Source organism: Salvelinus alpinus, chromosome 1 (assembly GCF_045679555.1).
Source record: "Salvelinus alpinus chromosome 1, SLU_Salpinus.1, whole genome shotgun sequence".
NCBI lineage: Eukaryota > Metazoa > Chordata > Actinopteri > Salmoniformes > Salmonidae > Salvelinus > Salvelinus alpinus.
This window is the reverse complement of record NC_092086.1, coordinates 34,718,719-34,741,792: the sequence shown is the minus strand read 5'-3', so window position 1 is coordinate 34,741,792 and position 23,074 is coordinate 34,718,719. Positions and strand designations below refer to the sequence as shown.

Below are 23,074 nucleotides of genomic sequence, written 5' to 3'. Positions count from 1 at the left end.
ATGACAGGCAGAGTTGACCAATGGGACCATCCAGTCAGAATGACAGGCAGAGTTGACCAATGGGACCATCCAGTCAGAATGACAGGCAGAGTTGACCAATGGGACCATCCAGTCAGAATGACAGGCAGAGTTGACCAATGGAACCATCCAGTCAGAATGACAGGCAGAGTTGACCAATGGAACCATCCAGTCAGAATGACAGGCAGAGTTGACCAATCGGACCAGAACGTCAGAATGTTGCGTTGCCGTATGAAAGCGATTCCAGAGAGAAACCATCCATCAAACCAGAGACGTATTCATGAGGTTCCTTCCCCCTAAAGTCTGTCCCAACCTTAAAAAGCTCTTTATTTATGTATTTTCCTAATGCTTTATTTATCTCTATATTTATTTATGTATTTGGAATATTTATTTCTATGTTCATTTATTCATGCTTTATTTTTTATTTTTCAAGATCTCTGTCTGTACATAGCTGAGCTGAGCTGTGCAATGCGAATGCTGAAATAAGCCCATTTAAATGTGCAGTACATTTAGGCAAGTAGATGGATTCTCCAGCGTCCACTTCAGGGTGACATTTGGTTAGGGCCTGGGTGTCCCACTTCTTCCTAAAGAGTCCTAAAGGGCACATTGACTTTAGTTGTGGCTCTTGGGGGAGAAAGAGAAGGATTGAGAGCCGGTATAGAATTAAGAATATATTCGTTTTTTCCTCCATTTCTTCTTGGTAGAGGAATCTCTCTTAGTTCAGACTCAGATAGGAGGCCCTGTCATCAGCATCCCAGGTAATCTACAGGAGGCATGTGTGCAATACTGTGCTGGTGTGTCTGACTTGGTTTAACATTGGAAACTGCCTGGTTGGGTAGTGTTACTATATGCCTACCACTGGACCGCTGTGTATGTCTGTGTTTACAGAAGGATCCGATAATTATGCACATTTTCTTTTGCTTGTTACTGGAAATATGAATTAAACATTGGCCATGCAGCTCATAGTTAATTCAATAGGAGCATTGACCGGTCAGCAATGGACAATTGAATGTATTTTGATTAGAAGGAATAAAGAAAAGTGAATGAATGCCCTACATTGACCGCCATCATTATCATCATCACCTCCTACACCTTTATTGATGTGATCTACAAAGTTTACCTTTAGCTGGTAACCTCACAGGGACAGACACTGTGTACCGACAGACTCACCAGGAGGGGAAGAACCTGCATCACCATCTCCTGTGTAGGCTATCTCTCTCTCTCTCTCTCTCTCTCTCTCTCTCTTCCCTCACCTCTCTCACTCCATCCCATCTTATTCCACCAATGGGCTCTCTTTTAGCCCAGCATTAATCCCAGAGTTTTGTTTGGAGTTCATTTGTTTGTCTAAAGCTTTGTTTACACCAGATTGATATCTCAATAAACAGTGGAGCCGCACTGTATTGTGGTAATGCTAGTGATTATACAGCAGAAAGCACTGTAGGACCCAGAGTCCTGCTCAATGGGAGTTTCACCCCCATCTAAATCCCTATGTTACCTCTGATTAGGATAATAACACTGGCTAATCATTTACTGGGCTGAGACCACAGAGAGAGAGACCTCTATACACACACATACACACACACACACACACACACACACACACACACACACACACACACACACACACAAACACACTCTCTCCCTCCCTCCCTCCCCCTCACTCTCTCACCCACTTCCAGCCCACCACTCCCTGCCCGTGCATCTAGCCCCTACCTCCATGTGTGCAGGCAGGTGGATTGAAGGTTCTTATAGGATAGAGTTGGAGTCAGTCTGTCCCTTCAGTCTGCGGCCCCTGCAGCTCTACCCCGGTAGAACAGTCATCTCTCAGTGTTCCAATAGACAGTGGAGGACACTGTGATCTGACAGTAACGTTGCCCTGCTGCTGACCTTCTCAGATGGACTGTTTCTCTCCCAGATTTGTGATGCCCATATCCTGTGACCTCTGCGTTAGTGTGAAAACATGTCAGTGGTTCCTCTGCAGCGGAGCGGAGGAGAGGAGAGCACTGGGTCATGTAGTCTATCCCCAGGGAACTGCCATAAAGGGAGCGGTGTCAGGACATGTGATGTCACAGTTAGCCAGGGACAGAGTGTGTGTGGGGGGAAGAGTGTCAGTGTGTCTGTGTGTTCGTGCAAGGTTATACAGGAAGCAGAGATAAGGATGTGATTTATTGTTCTAGATGCCTTACTGTTGCCGTGGTGAGGAGTCAGGAGGTTCCAGTTGATCAACTAACCAGGCGCATTAGATCAACTCCACTGGCCTCACAAACCCATTGTAACAGTAACACAGAGGTCTCTGTCTGTGTAGTGAAATTATTGAGATATAATAGGAATCAACTGCCACATCTACTGGACAAGGGAGATTTTCAGAGTGATAAGGAATGCAACAGGCTTTCCTATAGAGAATAATAAATTAGTACTATTTTGTTATTGGTCTCTTGTTACGTGTCCACATGACTATATACAGTACATATATCATAGTTTTAAGAATATGTAGGAGTATGATTACACAAATGCAGTGACAAGGATTGTGCTGTTTATTTTTGTGTTGGGTAAATGTCCGTCCATGGAGCTGAGTTATGGCTCAAAGCGGCGGCCATCTTCTATACACAGGGTGGGACTACAACAGATGGATTTCTGGGTAGGGTAGGCTGGGTACTCTACACCCGGAACCTCTGGTCCAAAATCAACACACACACACACACACACACACACACACACACACACACACACACACACACACACACACACACACACACACACACACACACACACACACACACACACACACACACTACACGCATAGTAACACACATTCATGTCCAGTCAGGTTAGGTAGTTTAAACTACTGTGTACAGTGAAGTGGCGCTAGAGATCATAAAAGATCATAAGGGATTTACCGTTTACATGTTCAAAGTCGATCCACGTAACCGTAGGAGCTAGGAGCAGGCTGACGTTGACCTATTCATTTTTGTAGGCATGTTTTTCTATTTCTAAACACACATCCCAGTACTCTGGCTCCTCTGACTGTGTGACTCTGATCTAAACTGTGTCTGAAACTCTGCATGTGTGGATGACTAACGCTATGGGACACTGATGAACCATCTCTGTAGTGAGCAGCTCCATGGGACACACATACTCCCCACGAGGCTGACTGGTCACTGTAGGCTAGAGATGCTGGTCTAAGTGGCCAGCCACCTATCAAGGTCTATTGGTGAGTGTTCTGCATGGCTGTAAGTGTACAAGGGCAGGGTCTGGGAAATGTGCATGAGGTGTTCTGGGCTCTATACTGTAGGAGGGGCTGTGATGCTGTTAGTAGCAGGTCAGTATGTTCATTGGTCAGACCCAGCCAGACAGTATTAGACATTAGGAATGAGCAGACAGGTAGACAGTCTAAGGCAGAGAAGTGTTGGTAAGAGATGAGTGACGACTGGTAGAACTGTTGCTGGGTGTATGGATGGAAGGGCTCAGTTTGGGAGGTTCAACATCAGTAGGAACTTTGAGGACTGAGTACTGATCGTGTGCCATTGGGGTGATGATAATGTGTACATCTCCATTTAGAGTACTTCTCTTAGATTTGACGGGTTTTTCTCCATTCATTTATTCTGTACTGCTGAATCCTTTCTAAAGACAGGTTGATGTAAAACCTTGATTCAGTTTTGTTCTTTTTTTATTTGAGGACTGATGTGTGATTCTTTTCTCACGTCATTGCTTTGACAGCTGTCTGTCTATCTGGGCCAAAGGGGTGGTGGTTTTCTGTGAGCGTTTGCGTCATCGCAGGTCAGCGCGACCCTGTATCAGCACATATTAATAAAAAACTATTTAAAATCGAACTACCTTGTGTCAATAATGGACTAGAGTTTCCCTACAATCTTTCCATGTGCATTCATTCTAATGCTGTGTGGGTCTCTTTCAAGCTGAAAATGAAAAGGTGTCTTTAAGTGCTAATGATTTATTCATGGTTTGGCCTGCAGGGTGATGGGATCTGAGTATGGTGGTGTATTAAACCTCAGCCTCGTACCAACAGGAGTACAAGACTCCCTGCCTCTGCCTTGCTCTGAGTAAGCTCTCTTCTCAACCACATGCAGATATAACTGTGGGTGGGTTGATTATTTTTCTTGTCTTCAATCCAAGGCCTTCAAACAAACAAAACAATCAAAGAAAGGCGAGAGAAAGGAGACGTTGTTTCTATACGAGTCATGCTCTCACTCCCACTCAGGGTTGGTTGGTTAGCGACTGGTCCTGTACGCCCACCATGATTGGAAGACGACCAACAAGGTTATTCTATGTTGAGGAGGTGAGGAGGGTTAGTTCATGCTGAGAAATCAACGGTTGTTCATAACCACTGGTCCTGAGCACCAGTGGCAGACATTGAGAACAGAGGTGGGTGGTTTCAGTCAGGGCTGGGCAGATTACTTAAAACATGTGAAGAGCTGCTTAGGTATACCGTAGACTTAGTGAGCCGTATGATAATGCAAACTGCAGATCACATGGATAGCAGTATGGTGCAGTACTGTACAACCACCATTTTGGATGTTTCATAGCAGAAAGCCGGCCATTCACAGGAAGTGAAACTACATTAGTGAGTTTGCCATGGCAACAACAAACTACAAGCATGAATGTTTCTGTAGTGATCACTTCCCCTTAACTTATAGTTTGTGATGTGAGGGCCCTACATTGAAGTGAAGAGGTTTGTAGTACAGTATCCAGCCTCCCTTGAAAGCTCCTTGTTACTGATAGTGTGTCATCAGTGTTTGATAAGTGTCTCCTGGAGGGGTTCGTTTCCTTGATGGCTCATAATCCTGGCCATTGTAGAATCTGATCGTTAGCTAATTAGCTCTTAGCTAATTATTATGTGCATCAGAGCGTCTTAATTCCTAATTATATTGCTTCCTACTACCATCATCATCAATCCTGTCCCTCTGCTCCTTTGCTCTGTCCGCTTGGTGTGTGTGTGTGTGTGTGTGTGTGTGTGTGTGTGTGTGTGTGTGTGTGTGTGTGTGTGTGTGTGTGTGTGTGTGTGTGTGTGTGTGTGTGTGTGTGTGTGTGTGTGTGTGTGTGTGTGTGTGTGTGTGTGTGTGTGTGTGTGTTTCATACAAAATATAATGTGTGTGTTTCATACATTGTAGTACATGTATGATACACACACTCCTCCCTCTCCTGGCCCCTACTGTGCCCCCCTCAGTGGTAGTCCCTGTGGGGGAGCTCTCCAGCCTTGACCACCCAGTCACCCCACACTTCAGCACTGTTACAATAAAAGACACACGTAAACACACGCCTAGGGCCTACTAGGCAGACAGATAGAGGGGGAATCTGCATCATTCACACAGCCTCCGTGACACCCCAGATACCCTCCTCCACTCCCCAGCACTCACACAGCCACAGAGGTGAGGCCATCTCAGCAGAAAGGTAAAAATAGCCCTTGCCAAGGTTAGTGGCCATTTTGGGCACTCTGAGATGGCATGAGTAGTACACATCACCCACAGAACCTAACATCGCTGTAATAATAGACAGTCAGCTATTAAACTCAGACTGAACCAGCACTGGTGATGTCACTGGGTTCTTCCTGGTTCTTTACTGCCCTCAAGTGTTTGGATTTAGCTGTGTTCCTCTATTATACAGTATGTGTCAAGGTAGTGATAGTAGGCTATGATTATCCTTTACCCCCCCCCCCCCATCTCGGCACCACAGTGTTCTCTCCTCTCTGTTAGTGTTTGCTACAGAGTAGTGTCCTCTGTTTCACACCTCTCTGCATTACCTTTCTCATCCAAGTAGGATATTAGAGATGAGCAGATTGTCTTCCGCTCCTAAAGGGTGTCTCTGTGCTCCAATTAAATTTGAAGAAAATACAGCATGCGCTATGAGAAGAAAATTATATGTTTTAATTAAATATATTTTGGATACAAATAATGGAAAATGTTTTAGTCACTAAAAGAATATCCCTCTATACGGGAGTGTAAAATAATATCCCTCTATACGGGAGGGTAAAATAATATCCCTCTATACGGGAGGGTAAAATAATATCCCTCTATACAGGAGGGTAAAATAATATCCCTCTATACGGGAGGGTAAAATAATATCCCTCTATATGGGAGGGTAAAATAATATCCCTCTATACGGGAGGGTAAAATAATATCCCTCTATACAGGAGGGTAAAATAATATCCCTCTATACGGGAGGGTAAAATAATATCCCTCTATACGGGAGGGTAAAATAATATCCCTCTATACAGGAGGGTAAAATAATATCCCTCTATACGGGAGGGTAAAATAATATCCCTCTATATGGGAGGGTAAAATAATATCCCTCTATACGGGAGGGTAAAATAATATCCCTCTATACGGGAGGGTAAAATAATATCCCTCTATACAGGAGGGTAAAATAATATCCCTCTATACGGGAGGGTAAAATAATATCCCTCTATACAGGAGGGTAAAATAATATCCCTCTATACGGGAGGGTAAAATAATATAACTCTATATGGGAGGGTAAAATAATATCCCTCTATACGGGAGTGTAAAATAATATCCCTCTATATGGGAGGGTAAAATAATATCCCTCTATACAGGAGGGTAAAATAATATCCCTCTACAAGGTCGGGTAAAATAATATCCCTTTATACGGGAGGGTAAAATAATATCCCTCTATACGGGAGGGTAAAATAATATCCCTCTATACGGTCGGGTAAAATAATATCCCTCTATACGGTCGGGTAAAATAATATCCCTCTACATGGTCGGGTAAAATAATATCCCTCTACACGGGAGGGTAAAATAATATCCCTCTATACAGGAGGGTAAAATAATATCCCTCTATACGGTCGGGTAAAATAATATCCCTCTATATGGGAGGGTAAAATAATATCCCTTTATACAGGAGGGTAAAATAATATCCCTCTATACGGTCGGGTAAAATAATATCCCTCTATACGGTCGGGTAAAATAATATCCCTCTATATGGGAGGGTAAAATAATATCCCTTTATACAGGAGGGTAAAATAATATCCCTCTACACGGGAGGGTAAAATAATATCCCTCTATACGGGAGGGTAAAATAATATCCCTCTATACGGTCGGGTAAAATAATATCCCTCTATACGGTCGGGTAAAATAATATCCCTCTACATGGTCGGGTAAAATAATATCCCTCTACACGGGAGGGTAAAATAATATCCCTCTATACAGGAGGGTAAAATAATATCCCTCTATACGGTCGGGTAAAATAATATCCCTCTATACGGTCGGGTAAAATAATATCCCTCTACACGGTCGGGTAAAATAATATCCCTCTATACGGTCGGGTAAAATAATATCCCTCTACACGGTCGGGTAAAATAATATCCCTCTATACGGTTGGGTAAAATAATATCCCTCTATACGGTCGGGTAAAATAATATCCCTCTATACGGTCGGGTAAAATAATATCCCTCTATATGGGAGGGTAAAATAATATCCCTCTATACAGGAGGGTAAAATAATATCCCTCTATACGGTCGGGTAAAATAATATCCCTCTATATGGGAGGGTAAAATAATATCCCTCTATACAGGAGGGTAAAATAATATCCCTCTATACGGTCGGGTAAAATAATATCCTATTATACGGTCGGGTAAAATAATATCCCTCTATTCGGGAGGGTAAAATAATATCCCTTTATACGGGAGGGTAAAATAATATCCCTCTATACGGTCGGGTAAAATAATATCCCTCTATACAGGAGGGTAAAATAATATCCCTTTATACGGGAGGGTAAAATAATATCCCTCTATTCGGGAGGGTAAAATAATATCCCTTTATACGGGAGGGTAAAATAATATCCCTCTATTCGGGAGGGTAAAATAATATCCCTTTATACGGGAGGGTAAAATAATATCCCTCTATACGGGAGGGTAAAATAATATCCCTTTATACGGGAGGGTAAAATAATATCCCTTTATACGGGAGGGTAAAATAATATCCCTCTATTCGGGAGGGTAAAATAATATCCCTTTATACGGGAGGGTAAAATAATATCCCTCTATACGGGAGGGTAAAATAATATCCCTCTATACGGGAGGGTAAAATAATATCCCTCTATACGGGAGGGTAAAATAATATCCCTCTATACGGTCGGGTAAAATAATATCCCTTTATACGGGAGGGTAAAATAATATCCCTCTATACAGGAGGGTCAAATAATATCCCTCTATACGGGAGGGTAAAATAATATCCCTCTATACGGGAGGGTAAAATAATATCCCTTTATACGGGAGGGTAAAATAATATCCCTCTATACGGGAGGGTAAAATAATATCCCTCTATACGGTCGGGTAAAATAATATCCCTCTATACGGTCGGGTAAAATAATATCCCTCTATACGGGAGTGTAAAATAATATCCCTCTATACGGTCGGGTAAAATAATATCCCTCTATACGGTCGGGTAAAATAATATCCCTCTATACGGTCGGGTAAAATAATATCCCTCTATACGGGAGGGTAAAATAATATCCCTCTATACGGGAGGGTAAAATAATATCCCTCTATACGGTCGGGTAAAATAATATCCCTTTATACGGGAGGGTAAAATAATATCCCTCTATACAGGAGGGTCAAATAATATCCCTCTATACGGGAGGGTAAAATAATATCCCTCTATACGGGAGGGTAAAATAATATCCCTTTATACGGGAGGGTAAAATAATATCCCTCTATACGGGAGGGTAAAATAATATCCCTCTATACGGTCGGGTAAAATAATATCCCTCTATACGGTCGGGTAAAATAATATCCCTCTATACGGGAGTGTAAAATAATATCCCTCTATACGGTCGGGTAAAATAATATCCCTCTATACGGTCGGGTAAAATAATATCCCTCTATACGGTCGGGTAAAATAATATCCCTCTATACGGGAGGGTAAAATAATATCCCTCTATTCGGGAGGGTAAAATAATATCCCTTTATACGGGAGGGTAAAATAATATCCCTCTATTCGGGAGGGTAAAATAATATCCCTTTATACGGGAGGGTAAAATAATATCCCTCTATACGGGAGGGTAAAATAATATCCCTCTACACGGTCGGGTAAAATAATATCCCTTTATACGGGAGGGTAAAATAATATCCCTCTATACGGGAGGGTAAAATAATATCCCTCTATACGGGAGTGTAAAATAATATCCCTCTATACAGGAGGGTAAAATAATATCCCTCTATACGGGAGGGTAAAATAATATTCCTCTATACGGTCGGGTAAAATAATATCCCTTTTTACGGGAGGGTAAAATAATATCCCTTTATACGGGAGGGTAAAATAATATCCCTCTATATGGGAGGGTAAAATAATATCCCTCTATACGGTCGGGTAAAATAATATCCCTTTATACGGTCGGGTAAAATAATATCCCTCTACACGGGAGGGTAAAATAATATCCCTTTTTACGGGAGGGTAAAATAATATCCCTTTATACGGGAGGGTAAAATAATATCCCTCTATATGGGAGGGTAAAATAATATCCCTCTATACGGTCGGGTAAAATAATATCCCTTTATACGGGAGGGTAAAATAATATCCCTCTATACGGGAGTGTAAAATAATATCCCTCTATACGGTCGGGTAAAATAATATCCCTCTATACGGTCGGGTAAAATAATATCCCTTTATACGGTCGGGTAAAATAATATCCCTCTATACGGTCGGGTAAAATAATATCCCTCTACACGGTCGGGTAAAATAATATCCCTCTATACGGGAGTGTAAAATAATATCCCTTTATACGGTCGGGTAAAATAATATCCCTCTATACGGTCGGGTAAAATAATATCCCTCTATACGGGAGTGTAAAATAATATCCCTCTATACGGGAGGGTAAAATAATATCCCTCTATACGGGAGTGTAAAATAATGCATGGTCATTGAAGCATTAGTCATACTAATTCAATAAAATCAAACAAATATATAAATAAACATTTAAAAAGGGATTAACAATTGTTACATAAAAACCTGACTGTTACACTTCAGAATGGTAAGTAGATTCATACAGCATTTTCCATAACTTTGTCTCTAAGAAGTGCTAGTTTACGGTAACAACTAAGCTAAAAACTATGGATTTGAACCACAGTTGAGCGTAGATTCTCTGAATAATAGAAACCACAGCTGGGGGCAACCCCACAGCTAGCAGCTTACCAGCACAGTATTATACTAACATTTTACTATACAGTTATGTCCTATGTATGCATTAATGCATCATTCATGTTGTTAAGAATGCATTCATTAGAATATATAACACTATACAAGAAGCAGCTTCAAGTAAGTGTTACGATATTATATAATGTCATATTATATTATACTGTTCTATATTACAGTGTATATCATGTTATATTTTCACTTAGTTTCATCTTATATGCTATATATTTTCAACTGGCTTCATGCCATTGTTAACCAGTCCTGGTCCTGCTTGTTCACCAGAGCAGTTTTCTTCGTCCGCTGACCAACATGGTTGTTCTCCAACCTTAGACACAGAACACAGTAAGACAGGCTGGATCAGGAAACATGGCTATTATACAATCCTGTACCTACAATTAAAATACAGTGGAGAAAAATCTCAGAACAGTGTTACTTTAGCAATAGTTACAATATCACCTGTCAGACATGGGAGGTCCTCCATTCATCTGAGGAGGTCCTGGACTCTGTGCACCAGGAGTCACTTCCTTAGTCTCATCGTTAACCCTGTTGGAGAAATAAGACATCAACATTCACATTCATGATCCACCATAATACTGTCCCCTAAAGAGAAAGAGGCTAACATGAACAGTGGGAAAATGGGGTTGGTGACATTATACCCAATGAGTTGTGGATGTATCAATATGTAGTCAAGTTTACCTGACATCATCATTGATCCACCACAAGACAAACGTTATTAAATGACCCATTGTGAGATTACAGAGGTACGATCTTAATTTGATCACTCTTTTGTTTGCTTCTAAAGTTGGTAATTTCCACTTTAAAATTGATTTGATTTGCCCTCATGAAAAATGTATCAACCCACATAACAATTCACATTTCCTGTTGCTGCAGGATTATTTTCCTGCTGTAGCAAACTGGCTCAAATTAAGATACTACATCTGTATCATTCAATGAAGATCTATCAAGGTATTCATCATGTGGTAAAGTTTACCTGGCCTTATGGTTTCCATTGACCAGAGGAAATCCAGCATGTCTCTTCTGAGAGAATTCAGTATCTGTTCCCTCACTGCCCATTGGCTGAACGAACCTCTCGCTTGGCTCACCTCTCTCTCCTTGACTGCTAAACATTTTTTTAACATGCATGAGCATTTACCATGCTCATTAGGTATTACAGGTATTAGAATATAAGGATCATGTGTTAAACAAACTGGTCCTTCTATTAAACCTGTGGGATCAATGACTCATGGGATCAGCACTGACTGAGGATAATGAGACCCAACCGGTAATGAAGTAATGAGGGTCTTTCTCAGAGAAAGGTTAACCTGTTCACAAGATGCCCATTCAGCAGAGAGGACTCAACATGTGTCTCCTGACTGTGTGGTGGCCCCCTCTCCTCTTCCACCCCATCCCCCTGGTCCCTGATGGTTCAAAGGGACAAATGCAGTTATAGATTGAGGAAGACATGAAGTATAGTAGGAGCATAAACATGACATTCAATAGATAGGCTGTCTAACCTGCCAACGACAAGCGCAGATCGGAGAGACTCAGCGTCCTCAGCAGCTGGATCATCAGGATCTCCGTTGTCCCTTAGAGAAGTTAAAACAACAACACGTCTTACTTCTTGCTGCTCTAAGCTGTTGTCTGGCATGATAACTGATATTTAGTAATGTATCATGAAACACTTCAGCACATTAAACCACGTAACTACTAAAAATGTCCTCAGTCAGTCTGACTCACCTCTGGTTTTCCCTGTTGGTGTTAAGGTAGTCCCGACCCAGCCGAGCTAGCTGTGCAAGAGGAAATCTGATGTGGTGTGTGATGAACAAAGGAAATGTTGCGTTCAGTCCTAAATCATAAGTTTATCCTCTCTGAATTAACTTTGGACAGCTCAGCTGACTGGCTGTACACTCTGAGCACTATTGTTGCTGCAGGTCATGAAAGGTACTCACGGATGTTTGTTTCTCCAAGGAATGTAGCCATATCTGTACGCTAAGAAACCAGCAATGCCCAGCAGCAGAACCAAGAAAACCAGAACACCAGCTGAAAAACAAAAAGCTGTCTACGTCAGTTGTTGAGATCCTGTTAAACTGTGCTATAGAAGTATCATGTAAAGGAACAAAACATGACACATACTGTGTGTGTGTGTATGTATATATATATATATATATATATATATATATATATATATATATATATATATATATATATATATATATACAGTTGAAGTCGGAAGTTTACATGCACTTAGGTTGGAGTCATTAAAACTTGTTTTTCAACCACTCCACAAATTTCTTGTTAACAAGTCGGTTAGGACATCTACTTTGTGCATGACACAAGTAATTTTTCCAACAATTGTTTACAGACAGATTATTTCACTGTATCACAATTCCAGTGGGTCAGAAGTTTACATACACTAAGTTGACTGTGCCTTTAAACAGCTTGGAAAATTCCAGAAAATTATGTCATGGCTTTAGAAGCTTCTGATAGGCTAATTGACATAATTTGAGTCAATTGGAGGTGTACCTGTGGATGTATGTCAAGGCCTACCTTCAAACTCAGTGCCTCTTTGCTTGACATCATGGGAAAATCAAAAGAAATCAGCCAAGACCTCAGAAAATAAATTGTAGACCTCCACAAGTCTGGTTCATCCTTGGGAGCAATTTCCAAATGCCTGAAGGTACCACGTTCATCTGTACAAACAATAGTACGCAAGTATAAACACCATGGGACCACGCAGCCGTCATACCGCTCAGGAAGGAGACGCGTTCTGTCTCCTAGAGATGAATGTACTTTGGTGCGAAAAGTGCAAATCAATCCCAGAACAACAGCAAAGGACCTTGTGAAAATGCTGGAGGAAACAGGTACAAAAGTATCTATATCCACAGTAAAACGAGTCCTATATCGACATAACCTGAAAGGCCGCTCAGCAAGGAAGAAGCCAGTGTTCCAAAACCGCCATAAAAAAATCCAGACTACGGTTGGCAACTGCATATGGGGACAAAGATCGTACTTTTTGGAGAAATGTCCTCTGGTCTGATGAAACAAAAATAGAACTGTTTGGCCATAATGACCATCCTTATGTTTGGAGGAAAAAGGGGGGAGGCTTGCAAGCCGAAGAACACCATCCCAACCGTGAAGCACGGGGGTGGCAGCATCATGTTGTGGGGGTGCTTTGCTGCAGGAGGGACTGGTGCACGTCACAAAATAGATGGCATCATGAGGCAGAAAATGATGTAGATATATTGAAGCAACATCTCAAGACATCAGTCAGGAAGTTAAAGCTTGGTCGCAAATGGGTCTTCCAAATGGACAATGACCCCAAGCATACTTCACAAGTTGAGGCAAAATGGCTTAAGGACAACAAAGTCAAGGTATTGGAGTGGCCATCACAAAGCCCTGACCTCAATCCTATAGAATATTTGTGGGCAGAACTGAAAAAGCATGTGCGAGCAAGGAGGCCTACACACCTGACTCAGGTGTCAGGAGGAATGGGCCAAAATTCACCCAACTTATTGTGGGAAGCTTATGGAAGGCTACCCGAAACGTTTGACCCAAGCTAAACAATTTAAAGGTGTAACGCTCGTCCCCCTCCTCGTCTGAGGATGAGCAAGGATCGGACCAATATGCAGCGTGGTATGTATCCATAGTATATTTATTTGTGAAAGACGAACACGAAGAACACTTGACAAAATAACAAAACGACGTGAACAGACCTGTACTTGAGAACATAAAACAAGAACGCACGAACAGGAAGGAACACACTAACGAACGAAACAGTCCCGTGTGGCACAAACACTGACACAGGAACAATCACCCACAAACAAACAGTGAGAACAGCCTACCTTAATATGGTTCTCAATCAGAGGAAACGTAAAACACCTGCCCCTGATTGAGAACCATATCAGGCTAATTGAAAATGAACCCAACATAGAAACACATAACATAGAATGCCCACCCCAACTCACGTCCTGACCATACTAAACAAAGACAAAACAAAGGAAATAAGGTCAGGAACGTGACAGTACCCCCCCCCCCCCCCCCCCTCCCCCCCAAGGTGCGGACTCCGGCCGCAAAACTGAACCTATAGGGGAGGGTTTGGGTGGGCATCTGTCCACGGTGGCGGCTCTGGCTCTGGACGTGGTCCCCACCCCACCATAGTTAATCCCCGCTTCCGTGGCCTCCTCCTAATGGCTACCCACCATATTAACCCACTGGATTAAGGGGCAGCACCGGACTGAGGGGCAGCACCGGACTGAGTGACGGCTCTGGCAGGTCATGGCCGGCTGACGGCACTGGCAGGTCATGGCCGGCGGGCGGCTCTGGCCGCTCCTGTCTGGCGGGCGGCTCTGGCCACTCCTGTCTGGCGGGCGGCTCTGGCCGCTCCTGTCTGGCGAACAGCTCTAGCGGCTCCTGACTGACGGACGGCTCTGAAGGCTCAGGACAGACGGGCGGCTTTGAAGGCTCAGGACAGACGGGCGGCTTTGAAGGCTCAGGACAGACGGGCGGTTCAGACGGCGCTGGGCAGACGGATAGCGCAGACGGCACTGGGCAGACGGGCAGTGCAGGCGGCTCTGGGCAGACGGGCAGTGCAGGCGGCTCTGGGCAGACGGGCAATGCAGGCGGAACTGGGCAGACGGCAGACTCTGGCCGGCTGAGGCGCACAGTAGGCCTGGTGCGTGGTGCCGGAACTGGTGGTACCGGGCTAAGGACACGCACCTTAAGGCTAGTGCGGGGAGCAGCAACAGGGCGCACAGGGCTCTGGAAACGCACAGGAAGCTTGGTGCGTGGTGCCGGAACTGGAGGTACTGGGCTGGAGACACGCACCACAGGGAGAGTGCGTGGAGGAGGAACAGGGCTCTGGAGACGCACAGGAAGCCTGGTGCGTGGTGTTGGCACTGGTGGTACTGGGCTGGGGCGAGGAGGTGGCGCCGGATATACCGGACCGTGCAGGCGTACTGGCTCCCTTGAGCACCGAGCCTGCCCAACCTTACCTGGTTGAATGCTCCCCGTAGCCCGACCAGTGCGGGGAGGTGGAATAACCCGCACTGGGCTGTGTTGGCGAACCGGGGACACCATGCGTAAGGCTGGTGCCATGTATGCCGGCCCGAGGAGACGCACTGGAGACCAGATGCGTTGAGCCGGCTTCATGGCACCTGGCTCAATGCTCAATCTAGCCCGGCCAGTGCGGGGAGGTGGAATAACCCGCACCGGGCTAAGCACACGTACAGGAGACACCGTGCGCTTTACCGCATAACACGGTGTCTGCCCGTACTTTCGCTCTCCATGGTAAGCTCGGGGAGTTGGCACAGGTCTCCTACCTGACTTCGCCACACTCCCTTGTAGGCCCCCCCCCCCCAAGAAATATTTTGGGCTGACTCACAGGCTTCCTACCGCGTCGTCGTGCTGCCTCCATTCGCCGGTATCCCTCCTCACACTGCTCCAGAGAATCCCAGGCGGCCTCCGGCATTCTCCTTGGGTCGATCGCCCACCTGTCGATCTCCTCCCACGTAGTGTAATCCAGACTCTGCTCCTGCTGCCGCTGCCTGTTACCCCGCTGCTTGGTCCTTGGTAGGTGGGTGATTCTGTAACGCTCGTCCTCCTCCTCGTCTGAGGATGAGCAAGGATCGGACCAATATGCAGCGTGGTATGTATCCATAGTATATTTATTTGTGAAAGACGAACACGAAGAACACTTGACAAAATAACAAAACGACGTGAACAGACCTGTACTTGAGAACATAAAACAAGAACGCACGAACAGGAAGGAACACACTAACGAACGAAACAGTCCCGTGTGGCACAAACACTGACACAGGAACAATCACCCACAAACAAACAGTGAGAACAGCCTACCTTAATATGGTTCTCAATCAGAGGAAACGTAAAACACCTGCCCCTGATTGAGAACCATATCAGGCTAATTGAAAATGAACCCAACATAGAAACACATAACATAGAATGCCCACCCCAACTCACGTCCTGACCATACTAAACAAAGACAAAACAAAGGAAATAAGGTCAGGAACGTGACAAAAGGCAATGCTACTAAATACTAATTGAGTGTATGTAAACTTCTGACCCACTGGGAATGTGATGAAAGAAATAAAAGCTGAAATAAATCATTCTCTCTACTATTATTCGGACATTTCACATTCTTAAAATATTGTGGTGATCCTAACTGACCTAATACGGGGATTTTTTAAATGTCAGGAATTGTGAAAAACACAGTTTAAATGTATTTGGCTATGGTGTATGTAAACTTCCAACTTCAACTGTATAATAAATAAACAATTATAAAGACTAACAGAAAATACATTCCATACAAACTAAATAAAGCAGTTAGTATTACAACTTAGCTATTGATAGCAGCAGATATACTGTAATATCATAATACTGTTAGTGTTGTTAATGCAGACACATTTTCAGAGATTTTCAAACAACTAGTGCAATAAATGTAGATAAAATATGAAATAGAAGTACTATTTTAAGAGCTTTTTTCAATAAAAACTATACTTTCAAGAATGTGGATCTGCAGTTCTGTAAGTCCATTATTCATTTTTCTAATGGCAAGAAGTTTGCAACTTGTTTTAGCCACAGATGAAAAGTGGGTGGGTTGTCATTTTTCCAACACACAAGAATACATTTATTTGCAAAGTAAGTTGTCAGCAACCTTATCTTGTCTGAATCAAGCGCAGTATTCAGCATGATTTGATTTGATATAATTTCATATTAATAAAAATATTGTAACCTTCAAAAAGTGATCCTTTTTAGATAAAACTATACTAAATATATCCACTGTTTTGCAATGAAGGTCTACAGTAGCCTCAACAGCACTCTGTAAGGTAGCACCATGGTGTAGCCAGAGGACAGCTAGTGTCCTTCCTCCTCTGGGAACACTGACTTCAATACTAAACCTAGGAGGCTCGTGGTTCTCATCCACTTCCATAGACTTACACAGAAACTATGACAACTTCCGGAAGACATCCTCCAACCTATTAGAGCTCTTGCAGCATGAACTGACATGTTGCTCACCCAATCAAAGGATCAGATAATTAATCTAGTACTGATGAAAAAAGCTACAGCTAGCTAGCTAGCACTGCAGTGCATAAAATGGAGAGGGCATAGATGCGAGAAGGAATTATACAACGATCTGGCTCCTATGAAAGTGAACTGTTTTTGCGTTTGATCGGGGTGTATTCATTCAGCCGATTCTGTTGAAAAATATTTCTTAAACGGGAGCAAATGGAACAAAACTGGGATAAACATACCTGAATTTGTCCAATAGAAACTCTTGTTTGCAACTGTTGGACTAATGATTACACCCTAGATCAGCTAGATGCAGGCCAGAGTGTGCACGGCGGTATTGAATGTGTCACTGTCTGTCATCTTGATTACTAAAATGTATCTTGACCTGTGCACCTACATTGTAAACTTTCATTCATATGCTAGGTTGTAGCAAATTCATAAAGGCTATAGGGAAAATTAGAGTATCATGTAGGAGCCTAAATCTATCAATGTTACATTGAGCTGGGTGAATGGAATATGAATGACAGTCATCCAATATGCTGTAATAGAAATAAGGCCAATACAAATGTTTATCGTCCTCCCTCATCATAAACAGCACCAACCGCCACTGGATTGTACCAATGCCATATCTAAATGATCTGAGTATGAATAGAGCACCAGAAATCGATTAGCTTATTGCAATGCCAGAATAGATGGAAAAAAGTACTTTCTCTGTCTTACATTTTAAGCAATTTGGTGTCTGGGAACATACAGTTTAATTCAACAGGGGTAAGCTAACACATGAACATTCATTTGTAGTTAGTCTCCTTAATATTGGGACTAGTGAATGGGAAGTGGATCTTATTACAGATCTCAAGTCATACCTTCTCATCAAATTCCGTGCCTAAGTCATTTCCCCACATCCTTTGAAGTGAAACCAAGGAGGATTCATAATGTTTGGATAATGTACAATACATCTTAGCAAGTATTACTTGCTAATATAGATGTGGTTATTAATTCTTAACTTCTGATAACTGAGATCTCAGCTTTAATTCTTTGATAAATATAAAGATAACATTTCTGATTTGAAGGCACTGAAAACAAATGTGTACCAGGGATGTTATATTCGGGATGGATTTGGATAAATCCCTTCATTGTTTTTAATCCACTATGGAACAAGTCTGCGAACCTCCTATGACCCAGCGGGCACCAATCATGAAGGCCGACTTTTAAGAACACATTGGGCAACAAGAAATAGGAGCATATAAAAAAAAACGTGTTTGAAATACCCAAGTGCCATTAATGTGTACTTACTGTCATCACAAATATGATGAAACTGATTCAGAGGTAAAGGATGGCGAGATTGATATTCAATCTGAACCCATAGGGAGTCATATCTGCCCAAAGTCCCAGACAACAATTTGTGAGTTTGGGCTGACCAATAGTAAAGTTGGAAATTGGGCAGACCCAGACCCAGACCCCATAGACTCAGATTTGACCATTATTATGTTTATCCTCCCATCATTGTTATGGGAGAGTGGACCAACGGATGTGGTCTTTAATTTTACTAAAGAGGGGAGTGTAACATGTATTCTGGTTGCTCCTTTTTTAATTGATAGGCAAGAAGCTTACTTGGTTATCATTTTCATATGTTTTTGTCTAACATGGAACATGTTATCATTGATATGGCGAGTTTGTTAAAGATTTAGTTTGCTTCAAGACTTACCTGCCTCCAATTCTCAGTAGAAAACCTTGTGTGCAATTGTTTGCATCTTTCTTAATGTCACACAACTTCTCACTGTTCTTTTTCTTAAATGAGGCATATGAAATAATTTGACCACTTCGGGTAGGTTTTGCCGCCTCCCATACAGGGGAAGCATTTAATATACAGTAGGGTCACTGTTATCTTGTATGTAATTCACAATCCCACAATGCATTTCTGCTCTGAAATTTGAATCTGCCATTAGAGATGTATTACGTTTCTAATTTCTGGATAGAGGAACAAAGCTGCTCAGGTTCACAGATAAATATATTTTGGCATGATTGGATAAGTCAAACGTACCAATAGAGCAACTGTTTACAGCAGATAGCTTTTGGGAAAAAATAAGTAGTCTATTCTGGAATATGAGTTGGGTACATTAGAAAAGTATCATCTTTGGCTTGAGGTTTGATCTCACGCCAGACATCAACTAGTCCACATTCTGAACCCAGAGTGTTCAAAAACTCTTGCTGATTTAGTTAGGGGTTTGTTTGTCTTATCGCATTTGTCCATAATAGGCTTCAGAAGAAAAAGAAGAAGAAGCTGTGGTGACAGTAGAATGTCAAACAAAAGAAACAATATGGAAACACTCACCAGTGATTTCCTTTGTGTGGCTAGTGACTTTGGCTTTGTCTCCATTTCCTGAGTTTAATCAGAGAGTAAAGTCATTTCAATTGAATATGTACTTTATTACAGATGGAGATGCTATAGACAGTAATGAGCTGTCTTTATATTAGTTAAGAGTACTTACCTGATGTGTCGTCCGAGGTGTCAGTCAGATTGATAGTTGTCACAGCCTCCTGCTCCCTCTCTACAGACAAAGAGGTGATATTAGTTTGCTGATATTAGAGTACTCACCCGGGGTGTCAGTCGGATTGTAAATTAAAATGTCAGGTGAATTGTCAGTCTACATTTTTTACATTTTAGCAGACACTCTTATCCAGAGAAATTAGAGTTAACTGCCTTGCTCAAGGGCACATCAACAGATGTTTTGCCAAGTCAGCTCGGGATTTGAACCAGAATCCTTTTGGTTACTGGTCCAGCGCTGTTAAGCGCTAGGCTACCTGACGCCAGTCAAATTAAAATGTGGAGGTGTCACAAACTAATTCCTCTTCTGGACAGACAAATAAATATAATAATGTGGGCGTCTGTATGGGCTCTTATAAGATACCTGGATATGTGTACCAATATGAAACTGCAAGAAGTTTCAAATGAAAGAAAATAGGAAAATCATTCTTTACCTGCAACAATGTAATGCAAATGGCACACCTCAACCATGCCCTTAAGAGAAGACACAGGGGAAGTAAGTATCTCTAAAATTATTTTCTACAATCGAATCATCTCAATTGTGTGAAATAATAACAGGACTCACCTGGAGAACATGAAAGAATGTGAATGACAGGTTCAGGCATTCAGAGAGGATGACAGCACTGTTGTTCACTCTTATCACCTTATCAGAAAAATTTGCTTCAAAAGGCTTGTTCATGCCACGGTAGGCTATTAGAGTCTGTGGGAAATCACATAAGAAAAGAAAGAAAGGAATTGAGGTTTGAATCAAAAAGCCCTGTTTTGTCATACAACATAGTACTTATTATCCCCAAAAAATACCAACATATACAGTTTGTGTTCTGATTCTACACCCTTTTCCCCAAAGTGTACACGTGTAAACTTCGAGGGATGGTTAAAAGCATTGGATTGGTGTAAACATTAGCTGCAGGGACTTTCCAACGTTGTGAAATCCATGTCGGGAAGTGTGCAAGTGTGCACTTGGGGGAAGTTGGACAAAGTCAAGACAAAGTCTGTAGTACAAATCCTGCATAAACCTATAAGATCTCCACTAACATTGTTTGAGTACACCTCAATTTCAGATCCAGCCGGAGTTTCATATAGGTACAGATATCCATTTCCTGTCCTCAAATCTTCACACCTGTCTATTTTCTTGATGGGAGAGCATGCTAAGTAAGCTACGGAAGAAGACATTCATTTAGTACAACTTTCTATGTAACATTACTTTAATGTTACTAACAAACGTCCTTAAACACAAACACAATGAAATAGAGATAGACTGCAGCTTCCAATGTTTGAGATCCTAATACAGTTAAACAAATCACAGGTACAAACAGGTTGTGTATGAGGCTAACGGGTTGCTAGCCGACCTCGCCCAGGTGACACAATACAGTAAGAGAACGTTCTGCCTTCAGGGAGTTTTATAGCAATGTAGCAATGTTAAAGTGCAAATACTGTTTCAACTTAGTCTTTACCTTGATACGGGAGCACCAAAAAAACAACCCGGCTGAATGGATACATTTAGTCTGTGGTCTGTTTAGAGCTGCCTCTTGCTTGCTGGTTCTGTAAAACAAGTTTCTTCTCTTCTTTCTGCTTCAGTAAGTTCCGTTTAGAAAACAGGAGGAGTTATAAGTGACTGTATCACCACAGTTTCTAAACCTTGATACGCAACATCGCGGTATCAGTAGACCAGGCCGGGGATTCGGGTTTGAGAAGTCAATGAGAGAAGAGAAAAATTCTTCCTTAGCTGTTCATTTTCTCGAAATTCAAATGCACAACCTAGATTTGAGCCAATGTCTTAAGTATTTCAACATGTTATTCCTCCAACTATTTTCATAAAAAATGACTTTATATCAAAAGAGTGCCTTTGATTTGGCGGCCTGCACATGGCGCGGGACGACCGTTAGACCCGATGACGTGTTTCTGTGCATGAGCTCAGCTAGCCAACGTCGCCATGACATCACCTTCAAGTGTGATCAGGGATTTCTGTTGAAGAAGCAATTTTAGCCTATCTTCATACTGTACTGTCTTTGGTATAACTTTCTCAATAGGTAACTGATATGGGCTGTACCTTTATTTATTGTGCCTCGTTGCTCAAAGTGTTCAAAGTTGTGATTTATAAAGACATGGAGTTAGATGAACACTACGTGCACAAGGACATTTTGATTTGAATAGGTAATCAAACATGCTAAATATTTTAAAGGACTTGGTGTGAAGTTGTAGTTATAATCATATCACTCCAATTGCAACCCTGGTTTGATTTACACATCTACACCCTCAAGCCAATGAAATACTGGAGCTCCAGGGTGGGATAACCCCTCACCCAATGCCCTGTCTCTTATACTGAACAAAAATATAAATGCAACACACAACAATTTCTAAGATTTTATTGAGTTACAGTTCATAGAAGGAAATCAGTCAATTGAAATAAATTCATTCTATTCTATGGATTTAACATGACTGGAAATACAGATGTGCATTTGATGGTCACAGATACCTTTAAAAAAGGGAGGGGCGTGGATCAGAAACCAGTCAGTATCTGAAGTGGCCACCATTTGCCTCATGCAGCGCAACACATCTCCTTCACATAGAGTTTATCAGGCTGTTGATTGTGGCCTGTGGAATGTTGTCCCACTCCTCTTCAATGACTGTGCTAAGTTGCTGGATATTGGCGGGAACTGGAACACGCTGTTGTACACGTCGATCCATGGCATCCCAAACATGGTAAATGGGTGACATGTCTGGTGAGTATGCACATTTTCAGCTTCCATGATTTGTGTACAGATTCTTGCGACATGGGGCTGTGCATTATAATTCTGAAAAATGAGGTGATGGCTGCGGATGAATGGCACGACAATGGGCCTCAGGATCTCGTCAGGGTATCTCTGTGCATTCAAATTGCCATTGATAAAATGCAATTGTGTTCATTCCGTAGCTTATGCCTGCCCATACCATAACCCCACCGCCACCATGGGGCACTCTGTTCACAACATTGACATCAGAAAACTGTTCGCCCACATGACGCCATACACATGGTCTGCGGTTGTGAGGCCGGTTGGATGTACTGCCAAATTCTCTAAAACGATGTTGGAGTCGGCTTATGAGTAGAGAAATTAACATTAAATTCTCTGGCAACAGCTCTGGTGGACAATCCTGCAGTCAGCATGCCAATTGCACTCTCCCTCAAAACTTGGGACATCTGTGGCATTGTGTTGTGTTACAAAACTGCACATTTTAGAGTGGCCTTTTATTGTCCCCAGCACAAGGTGCACCTGTGTAATGATCATGCTGTTTAAAAGTGGTGTAAAAAAATATATACTTAAAAAATATTTGTATCTGTATC

General features: G+C 42.3%; 1 protein-coding gene across 2 annotated transcripts; it reads right to left on the bottom strand.

The window, feature by feature from the left end:
* Positions 1–9,950: 9,950 nt before the first annotated feature.
* Positions 9,951–21,943, bottom strand: LOC139574177 (uncharacterized). 2 transcript variants are annotated; one of them, XM_071398477.1, is made up of 13 exons: positions 21,207–21,943; positions 20,788–20,909; positions 20,318–20,452; positions 20,187–20,226; positions 19,697–19,756; positions 19,540–19,587; positions 12,131–12,221; positions 11,919–11,984; positions 11,696–11,767; positions 11,504–11,599; positions 11,173–11,298; positions 10,638–10,724; positions 9,951–10,506 (listed from the first exon to the last, which is right to left on the bottom strand). In XM_071398477.1, exons 1-13 carry the CDS (start codon positions 21,250–21,252, stop codon positions 10,422–10,424), a joined length of 1,074 nt encoding a protein of 357 aa, XP_071254578.1. In that variant the 5' UTR covers positions 21,253–21,943; the 3' UTR covers positions 9,951–10,421. The 2 variants fall into 2 exon arrangements, with proteins under 2 accessions (XP_071254578.1, XP_071254567.1); XM_071398466.1 differs by having other exon boundaries at positions 11,173–11,301; positions 21,207–21,940.
* Between the last annotated feature and the right edge of the window lie 1,131 nt (positions 21,944–23,074).